Source organism: Bos indicus, chromosome 13 (genome assembly GCF_029378745.1).
Source record: "Bos indicus isolate NIAB-ARS_2022 breed Sahiwal x Tharparkar chromosome 13, NIAB-ARS_B.indTharparkar_mat_pri_1.0, whole genome shotgun sequence".
NCBI lineage: Eukaryota > Metazoa > Chordata > Mammalia > Artiodactyla > Bovidae > Bos > Bos indicus.
In genome coordinates this window covers 32,206,701-32,217,612 of record NC_091772.1, presented here as the reverse complement: position 1 = coordinate 32,217,612, position 10,912 = coordinate 32,206,701, and the positions used below count along the sequence as shown (strand labels likewise).

The following is a 10,912-nucleotide window of genomic DNA, read 5'->3' as shown; positions in this document are numbered from 1 at the left end:
GAAACAGTAGGTGAAATGCAGGCTTTGTGGCTTTTGAAATGTGGCTTTGTCCAGGAGAAACAGTAGGTGAAATGCAGAAGATGCACCCAGATAAACTGAGTCGTGCAGGAACACGCAAAACACCTGCAGAAACAGGCAAAACCCACATGCGGGCGTGCCTCACCCCACCACCAGCAAGCACCCTCAGCTCACCCGGGGCTGAGTCACACATACCCAGATCTGGTGTCACAACGGGCTCTCCTACTCTAGCAGTCCCTATGCCCATCTGCATGTTAATTCACAAATAAATCCTTCCCATATCCACTCCCAAAGGCTCACGTCAGGTCTTTGTCAAGGTAAAGCGTCATATTTACCGTAATGTTCATGTCTTCGTAAGCCATTTAACACACGAAACGGTGCTACTATTTATATTAGGTTCCTATTTTTATTCTTAAGTATGTTATTGCAGATGCTTTGCAATGTTGTGCCTCTAATGGGTTTTTCCCATAAACTCTAAGGCTTTTTTTATCGTGTAGTAATGCATGCTGCATAGTGATTTTTAGGACACATAAATGCCCAACAGCAGAATTTCCTGTATTCTGAGCTCCAGGTCATTAAAGTTACAACATTTTAAATCCAATAAACAGGAATTATCTGTGAGAACCACAACCAGTCTTCAGGTTTCTCTTCAGTTGATTTCATTCTGCATACAATTTTACATTTCTCAAACCACAGTTCTTGGAATAACTATCTAGAAAAAAATGAGTTATACACAGCATTTGACTAATAAACATGTGAATTACTAGATATAAAAAAGTTTAGAAATAGGACTTTCAAACGATACTATACATAGTAATTTAGATTATTCTACTCAATTTTAATAATGCTCACCTCTTGGTCAAAAATGAAAAATACTTGAGTTTTTAATCTCAAAATGTGTTTGACAAAACTGTTAAAACATATTACTTAAACTCAGCTCCTTCAGCTATTAATCTATCCTCCTTTGCTTAATTTTTGAGACCAATTTCCCTGACCATTGTGAATTACAACATACATAAAACAAACATTTGGTATAAACTAGACACTTACTCAATTTTAGTGCTCCCACTGAAAGCATAAATAGAATCCTGTTCCAGTAAGTATTCTTTAGCAAGTAAAAATTGGAGAATATTTTTTTTTGGAAGACATTTTTTGGTTTTCAAATAGACAAATCAGCATAGTTAGACACAAATGCTGAATAAGAGTTAAAATAAAAAATAGAACTTTACTCCCTTCATACTGAAAACCTGAAGGAAATGATTCTCTTTCAAGTCCATGAAAGGCATGCAGAGGAGAGATACTCCTGTTCTGTGGAACGAAGTAAAAGCACAACACTTTACCTTACAGCCTAATAAAGTTCCATTCCGGACACCAGAAGTCTTCCTGTTTCAAATGCGTATTTAACTTAACTGGAAGGAAACCCACTGGCCTACCTGCTCCCCCTCCAAATAAATTAAATTTGGCAATCATGTCAATGAAATAAAAGTATCCTGATGTTTTGATATCAAATTATTTCACTAAGACCAATTAGAATGTAAGTAATCTTTTAAAAATAAAAAAGAAACATTACCTATACAAATACAAAATTTATTTTCACTATGACATAAAATAAAGAACTTTGTCTTTTTTGTTTGTTTGCTTGTTTTGGTAAAACCTAACCAGTATTCACTCTTGAAATTACTCTTAAAAAAATCAGCATTAGATAGCAAAAAAGATTCTAAAAAGGAACCGACTATTCCTGCTGGGAATATAACACAACCAGTGATAACAACTGGAAATTCTGTCTTTCCCCTCTATAAAAAGCTTATTTACTTTCTGTAATACTTGACAAAAACCTTTTGAGATTCCATGAAATATCATAAACTAATTTAGGAAAGAATTTTTAATGCCAGCAGGATATCTAATTTCCTGACGTCCAAACAAGAACACTACAAAAAAAAAAATTCGTTTTATTTTTGAAATTGTCCTATATAACTATGTAAAATACTGTACACATGTAACTGACATTGACACATAAGACAAAGTTGGTTAGAAAAAACTAACCTTTAAAAGCTAATGTTTATGTGTATTAATAACTTATAATCACACAATACATTTTTCTAGGTCAAATATTTGTGATGCAAAAAAATAATGACATTGCTGATTTTGTACCTTATTTGGAATATTAGAAAAAGACTCGCTCAGCCTGTCTCAAAGATGGAAGCTCCTAGTTTCCACAGTTCTCCAGCATTTCAGGTGATCTGCTTATTTGGTAAATAAAACAGAAAAAGTATACATTGGTTTTGTCACCATTCTCACCTCGGTGAGTCCAAGGGTACTATTCTGCTTACAAGAACATCAAAAGCAATAAAATTTCATAATAGTCTTAGTCTGTTGTTGCCTCTCCTTTAGCTTGAAACAAGATACAAAAACAGTATATGCTTCAGAGCCATAATTATTTAATTTTTCCTCCAAATCGGCACCAGTGAAAGTACTATCAAGTGAAGGTGCTTCTACTCAAAGCGCAGATATTCCTCATGGGGTCACACAAACATCAACAAAAGGCTCAGGAGTCGACTAACGCAGGGGTCCCAACCTCCAGGATCTAATGCTTGATGATCTGAGGCGCAGCTGATGTAATGATAGAGTGCACAATAAATGTGAAGCGCTTGAATCATCCTGAAACCATCCCCCTGACCCTGGTCTGTGGAAAAACAGTCTTCCACGCAACCGGTCCCTAGTGCCAAAAAGGCTGGGGACCGCTGGACTAACGGATATCAGGTATCCCAGATTACACACAGGGACTGTTACGACCATATGCTGGGAACATGTTCCCAAGTTTCTGTTCCTTGTCTGCCTCTGAGCTGTGAGGTAACAGCAGTGGCACAGATGAGCTGTCAAGGCTGAATGGCGAGAAGGCTGAGGCTCTGAAGCACAGAATTTCTGCAGGCTTCAAAGGATCATGTAACAGTTATACTAAAGTGACAATTTATAAATAAGTAGAAGGCTGGAGAGATTCATCGAACTGCTAAGAATCACATATCTAGCAAGATAATTCTTTTGACAAAAGACATATCTGGGTTAAAATCTGAATTCCTAAGGGTCATGAACTAAAATGTCCACATCATAGTAGAATAGAACCCCAATAAACTCGTGAAACATAATTTAGTTCTTATTCTTTTCTTCAACCAGAAGTATCACCACATACTTTACAAAAAAACCCATGTGGTCAAAATGGATACAATTTACAGTGCAAATACTAAAACCATTTGTTTTATCCTGTGCCATCTACCATGTATAGAAATGGGCTTGCTATAATGAAGCTTCTTTGGTAAATATTTAGTGAATTTACCTGTATTCTTCACTACAACTTCTTTAGTCATGTTTCACAACTCCTTTAGGGTTACCATATTTTAAAACTACAGAATATCAAACATATTAAATTGAAACATTTTTTTTCCCCTCTGAGGGAAAAGGAACAAAATTCAAAACCAGTACACAAGTATTTTAATCATACCATATGGACGTTTCATATTTGGCATCTTAAAATACCTTCCAGATAGTATCACACACAATTAATCAAAAACATTCTTAATTGTTTACATACTAGATCTCTTTTTGAAGTAGTAAGATATGTAATTATCCTGCACTTAAGAAATTTCATATAGCCTGACACAGAAACAATGGATTACAAATACTGGTTTGTTTTTTTTTTTAAAGCCATTAACGAACTGAAATAATATGAGGGTTTAAACCAGCTACTTAACAACCTGATAGTGTATATTATTGTAACTTGCATGTGTTTCTAACTTTACTCTGGGTATAAATTTTACTCAGCCTGATTCCAATTTGGCAACCAATCTCAAGTAAAAACTAGATTTTTTAAAAAGGAAGTACTTCCCTTCCCTTAAAGTGATTTCAGTATCTTAATAGAAGATATGATAAAAGGTAATGAGTCTTTTAAAACAAACATGCCAAAATGTACACACCCTAAAACAAAGTTCTATACTTGTTGATGCCATTTCTAAAATACTTAAAAGCCACTGTGAGTGAATCAGGTACATACAAGCTTGAGAAAAGCTGATTTGGGTTTGAATGGGGATAGAAGGGAGCCAATTATTTTTAAGGGTTCAGATTTTCTTCATTGACTCTAATTGCAATTTGATAAGAAGGACACAAAACTACTAAGCATTAGTGGACTGAGCACACAGCCTCTATTTATACAGAATAACCACATCTGAAGGCTCAAAATGTTCACTTATATATACACTTTTCTGATATGAGGTTGAAAAATTTAGATTCACCACCTTTAACCATAAATCACATAATTCTGACTAACTTTTGAAGGGTTAAGAAAAAAGGACTATAATGAGAACAGAGCATCAAGTAATAAATAATAATTAACATAAAAAAAAGAGCGATAAATCCAGAATGTGGGACACACTAAACGACAAACAGGTTTGATCTTTAAAAAGGCAAAAAAAAAGATTAATCTAGACTCATAGAGAATAAAGGGACATTAAAAATGTGATCTATTTCCTGGAATTTAAAAAAACTGTACCTATAAAACAGGGATTATTAGGGATGTTTGATAACAATTATATTACAAAATTGCTGTTAATTTTCTTAGATGTGATAAAGGTTTAGGTTATGAAGGAAGAGGTATTTATCTTTAACAAAATACATGATGAAATGCTTAGGTATATAGTTTAGTGCAAAGTCTAACTTTGTCTATTCACACAATATAGTATATGTGGATATGCACACAGAGACACACCTATATGCAAGCATGAATACACATACACACACATATATATATAAACATAAAGAGATAAAGCCAATGTAACAAAATGTTAATGATTCATGAATCAGGTGAAGAGTACTCAGCTTTTCAATATATTACTTCAATCTTTTTATAACTCTGAAAATTCTCAACATAGAGAGCGGCTGGGAAAAGCAGCACTTGTAGTATCAGATGCTGACTTCAAATGGCCAACCTAGTATCACAGTACTTTCACTCTGTCTAATCGTAACCTCTAAATCAGTGGTCTCCAAATCAGGCAGATACATTCTAGGGTACCGACTAATGAACCAGAGATAAGCGAAGAAATATCAGAATTTCTATTCATAATTTTTCCTCTTATCCTTGTAAGATTTCTTGGGTTTCATAATGTACTACACGTATTACTACTGTAGAACTTGTACCATTTGTAAATACACATATTTTGAGGCCATAAACTCAAAAATATTTGTTACTGATGGCATAAGATAAAAAAATCTGAATATACTCTTTTCTAAAATACACATAACTTTCTTTAGTCTATGAACACCAAAAGATATTAGAACCAGTTCCTTTCATGTTTATCCAGGAGCTTACTGACACTTAATATGTAATCCTTATCAGAAACCCTGACTCGAAAAGAAACAGGAAACGGAGAATAATGGCAATGGCAAGTATTAACATAAAGCTAGGAGTAGGAAAATCAGCAAAGAACAGTATGAATACAAGTTATCACCAATAAAGAGTTAGGCTTTGTTCAATAAGGAAATCTGTATGGAAACAATATTTCTGAAGCTAGAAAAATCAGGGGGTAAAAATAATCTCAAAGGAAGACCATATAAAAAAAAAGTGCATAAAATTCAAGGCAGTTTTGATTAGAAACAGGGGCTGTAATCATAAATAGCATAGAAAATAATCTAGGGACTTCCCTGGTGGTCCAGTGGTTAAGACTTCAACTTCCAAAGCACAGGGTGCAGGTTCGATCCCTGGTCAAGGAGCTAAGATTCCACATGCCTCATGCTCATAAAAAACAAAATATAAAATAGAAACAATATTGTAACAAACTCATTAAAGACTTTAAAAATGGTTCACGTAAAAAAAAAATCTTTAAAAAAAGAAAGAAAATAATCTAGGTATTGACAAGAACACTTAATCATGATTCTAAAATAAAAAGATAACTGAACATAAGGTCTTTGAGAAATAGTTAAGTTTTTTCTTTATGTTTATTCTAAAGGGTACAAAGATTCATTGACAATGAAAAACTTTTTAAATTAGAAAATGCTATGATTTTGTTATTAAATAAATAATGATACAACAGGACTCTATAATTGCTAACTGGTAAGATGAGAAAAAGAAAACAGTGATTTTAATGTCTTAAATGAAAATTTGACCAATTATACCAATGGACCTCAATTTAGAAAATAACTGTATAGTTTTTGCAGTTGCAGAGTTTATCATATAGGACACTAATTTATCTTTTATAAACTTGAAGCCTGGGACTAAAGATAAGTTTCACGCTGAATTATACATGTGTCATTTATGAAAACTATGAGAAAAGAATGCTAGGGGTCTACTAAGCATTTTAATTACAAAAATTAAGAGGTATAGAGACAAACTTTCAGAAGAAAATCTGGCACAGAAAAAGGTTCCTCATGAGTAGGAGAGACAGTAACAGCAAAGCAGGACCACAGAGTTAGGGGAAATGAGGGGAAGGATGCACCATGTGTTATTACCAGTAGGTGGGTTTAGGACACTGATGTATTAGCCATCTGACTGACCACGAGGTTTGTTGGCTACTCTTGCTAGACAGTAACTGGGCAGAATTTTTCCATTCAGATGTCACTGGCTTATGGATACACAAACTTTATAAAACTTTATAAAAGTAAAAAAAATTTTTTGCTTTTACTTTATAAAAGTAAAAAAAATTTTACCAAGAAGTAAAATTTGCTTCCCAGAAATTCATTTTATAGCTAATTTATTTTATAAATAATTCAATTCCCTTTAAAAGGGGACAGCTACCTGTTAAAGAAAAATTTTACGAAAGTGCAGCACATACTCTGGTTGCAGAACAAAATCACTGTGCTTCTAATTGGTCCTTTTCTATTTCTAGCCTTGCCGTGTCACCTGAAAGATGGAAAATCCAGTGCTTCCTTTTCAGGGGAATTTTTTCCATCTGGTATTTTCACACCTAGTAAGTGAAAGCTTTTTAGTTGCTGAGTGATGTACAGCTCTTTTGTGACCCCATGGACCATAACCCACCAGGATCCTCTATCCATGGGATTTCCCAGGCAAGAAAACTGGAGTGAGTTGCCATTTCCTTCTCCAGGGAATCCTCTCAACTCAGGGATCAAGCCAGCATCTCCTGCTCTGCAGGCAGATTCTTTACCGCTGAGCCACTGGGAAAGCCTAGTAAAAGAAAACTGCAAGCTTATAATATAGTATTAGTTTTAAGTATTTTTAAGTATTCATCATTTAAATCTTTATAAAAGCCTAGTAATATGACTAGGCAAAGAAACTTACACATGCCTTGTAATAAGGGTAGCCTTTGTTCATTTCACCATTCTTTGACTTTTACAAAGCAAACACATACTAGAGAATATGTCATTGATTTTACAGCACAAAGCTATCAAAATAAAATGGGACAATGATACATTTTGCCATTGGTATTGGGGAATTTATCAAAAGAGAAAAATACAGTATGAATTGAGACAAAGTGTATCACTTAAACTATTCAAATGGCTATGAAAAATATTACAATCTTTTGACAATGTTTAGCAAAAACCAACATATTAAAAATTTTAATGTAAAGTTTAATTTAGAATTTTAAAATTACTGTTTGAGGGCAATGTACTCTAAACTCAGGAAGGCACAAATTAGATATAAGATGGTGATTTAAATTTGAACCTACCTTGAACCTACCTCAGAAAATACAAATTAAATCTTCATTTATGGTGTGAAACCTGTTAATAAATCAATTCATTTACTATGGTACTCAATTCTTCAGTTGTTTCAATAATAGTGTTAAATAACACCACAACTAGGGAAATTATAAATATTTAAGGAGATTAAAATATCAGTAGAAAACATATTTCATATGGATTAAAAGAAAAAGCATTCACTCAAAACTACTTCAGAATAAGAAGCCAAAATAATTCCATTCGGGAACTTTAAAAGAGAGGAGAGAGAGAAAACAGCCTATAAATCCAGTTTCAAAGACAAGAATAAATATACAAACTGTTAAGCAAAGCCAGGAACCTCGATGACTTTGAAACATCTACTTACACTTATTTTAATGAAGAATTAAAGGATACAATATGTTAAAGATAAGACTAGCAGTGGAATAAGACAGATGAATTGAGTTTCACCATCGCCTAAATAATTACAAGAGACTGAAATTGTAGTGTAATTCATATTCTCTTTCCAGTTTAAAAACTTCTATCCTTTGCCTCTATCTTTGGTGTCACTGCCACCAATAAACACAGTATACAGCTTAGAAACCTAATTACTATCTTCGACTAGGAAAAAGTAAATTGACATTATCTCTTTAAAAGTTAAGATATAAAAGAATGCAGTCCAACTTGACTTTTGTCTCATGGTCCCACAGTATTCTGATATATCATGCCAAAATGTCAAAGTGTAAAAGGGAACATCATCATTTGCTAGAAGTGCACCAAAAATTTAGCTACTGTACGCTGGTGTGATGACAGCTAGTAGTATGCAGAGGCTACAGAATGACATAACATATGTGCATTCAGCTCCCAATTACTCCCAGGAAGGTTCAGCTGAATGGGAAACTGAAACGGGGACAACATAACACCTTCATGTACATATGCTACAGTTTTGTTCTCTTGCAGTTTAAAAGGATAGTGTAATTATCTTCAATTTACACAAAACATTATGAAACATGGTAGCTGTTCATGATTAAAATAAAATAGCAATGTCAATTAATTTAACAGTGTTAAATATATTCACATGATCACCACTCGTGATTCAAAATGGCCAGTAGTGAAGTTACACAGCAACCTATGTACACAACGTTTGCCACAACAGTGTTGGTAAGATTGACTCTGCAGGCCAGGTGATTTTACGAGACAGATAATCTTGCATTGACCCTTTCATATTATGAAAGGAATTATATGTTGTAAGTAGTTTCATTCCTCACAGGGGAGGGGAGGGGAGACTCTCTAAAAAGTCAGTGCAAATTGAAGAGGGATCTCCCTTCTTGAACATTGGAACGTGTTGACCAAGATACGATTCCTATAAGCTGAGGGTAAACCAATCTTAAGATATTAAAGAATCTCGTAACATTGCCATTGGCGATCGGCGGGTATTTGCCACAAAGGGGACTCCAGTCCTATAGCAGAGCCTTCTGGGAGTACGGCTGCTGCGGCTGAGGTGGCTGCTGGCTGCCCCCAGGCTGGGGCAGTGTGGACGGTAATGTATAGTTCGGCACCTGGGACAGGCTGGTCCCTGTGTTCTGGTAGATGGTGACGTCGGGAGCAGCTGTGGCAGCAGGGGGAGGACTGTACACTGAAGCCTGGCTGGGATACGTACTTCCCGGGACGGAGCTGACCATTGTGCTGTGGAGGGGAAAGAACACTCAGTTAGGTCAACACTGACTTACACAGCCATTCAGAGATCAATAGCAAAGCTGTTCACTAAACAGTTACTCATTCAAGCGATCCATTCCATTAAGTATTTATTAAATAGCTAGAATGTGCCAGACACTGCTATTTGAGGCACCGGGATATCATAAAGGAAGAAAGGGGAAAGTCCCCACCATCATGGAACTTATATTCTAATAGGAGGAAAAAAGATGAGAAAAAAAGTGTGTAGTATGTCAAGAGGTGGTGACAAGAGGTGATATGAAGAAATACAGGGACTTCCCTGGTGGTTCAGAGGTTGAGACTTTAGCCTTCCAATGCAGGGGGTGAGTTTGATCCCTGGCCAGGGAGTTAAGATCCCACATGCCAAAAAAACCAAAACACAAAGCAGAAGCAACATTGTAACAAGGTCAATGAAGACTTTAAAAATGGTCTAAATCAAAAAAAGAGAGAAAGAAACAAAGCATCCCAGGAGGACCACTAGCTCCTCAGACAAGAGATTCCTGTGGATCCAGATGGTGGGGGAGGGCACTCAGATACAGCAACACTGAAGGAGAGACCCGAAAAGAGCGGGAGGTGGTGACACCGACAATCTAGGAAAAAGGGCACTTCAGGCAAAGAGGACAGCAAGCCTGTGCGAAAAGGCCAGTCGCGTTCAAGAGACAGCAAGGAGGCCTTGATGGCTGAGCAGAGTAGGCAAGGGCAGAGTGGCATGAAGTGAGACAGCAGAAACAGAGGAGAGGAGCCTGCGTACACAGGCCCTGTAGACTGTGGTCAGGATCCTGGCCTGTGGCTGCGGGGGATGGAAAAACACTGGTTGGCTGTGGACAGAAGAGCAATCGGGACTTTGCTGGTTCAGTGGTTAAGAATCCGTCTGCCAAAGTAAGGGACTTGGGTTCGATCCCTGGTGGCGAACTAAGATTCCACATGCCGAGGGGGAACTAAGACTGCACACCATAACCAGAGAGCCCATGCGCTGCAACTGCTGAGCCTGCGCACCACGAGAGAGGCCCACATGCCACAACCAGAGACGTCCACGTGCTGCAACTAGGCAGAGAAGCCCCTACGTGCCGCAGTGAAGACCCACCAGTCAAAAAAGGACAATGTGACGCGACGTGGTTTTAACAGGCTCACCCTAGGGTGATGGAAGTCCAGAAGAGTGACAACCAGAGAATTGAAAATCTATGTAAAAGAATAAGAAACTGTCTGCTAGATATGGACCGAGGGACACTAAAATACCTGCCCACCAAAAACACAGGAAAAAAATTCCTCTTGACTGTGATTTACAATTAGAAAGTTTGAGTCAAACATGTCATATACCTCTATGGTGTATACTTCCACCTCCATTTTCACTACTTCCAATTTTGTTAGCGTATGTTTGTTTTGCCATCAGTTTTCTCATTCAAACACACACAGATGCACATGTACCTACACACAACTGTTCCTAATATTATCTTTTTAAAAATTGCCTCAAGGTCTTTGTGAAGACTTTTCCAGGAACTGGAATATATAACTCACTGGCCTAACACAG

General features: G+C 36.3%; 1 protein-coding gene across 2 annotated transcripts in view; it reads right to left on the bottom strand.

Annotated features, from left to right (window-relative positions):
- Positions 1 to 399: 399 nt before the first annotated feature.
- STAM (signal transducing adaptor molecule) overlaps positions 400 to 10,912 on the bottom strand; it is a 63,360-nt gene continuing 52,847 nt past the window's right edge. For both annotated transcript variants that reach the window (XM_019973117.2, XM_019973118.2), the window contains one exon: positions 400 to 9,357. In XM_019973117.2, the coding sequence (XP_019828676.1) occupies positions 9,132 to 9,357 (226 nt within the window). In that variant the 3' untranslated portion in view covers positions 400 to 9,131. The remainder of the gene's footprint in view (positions 9,358 to 10,912) is intronic.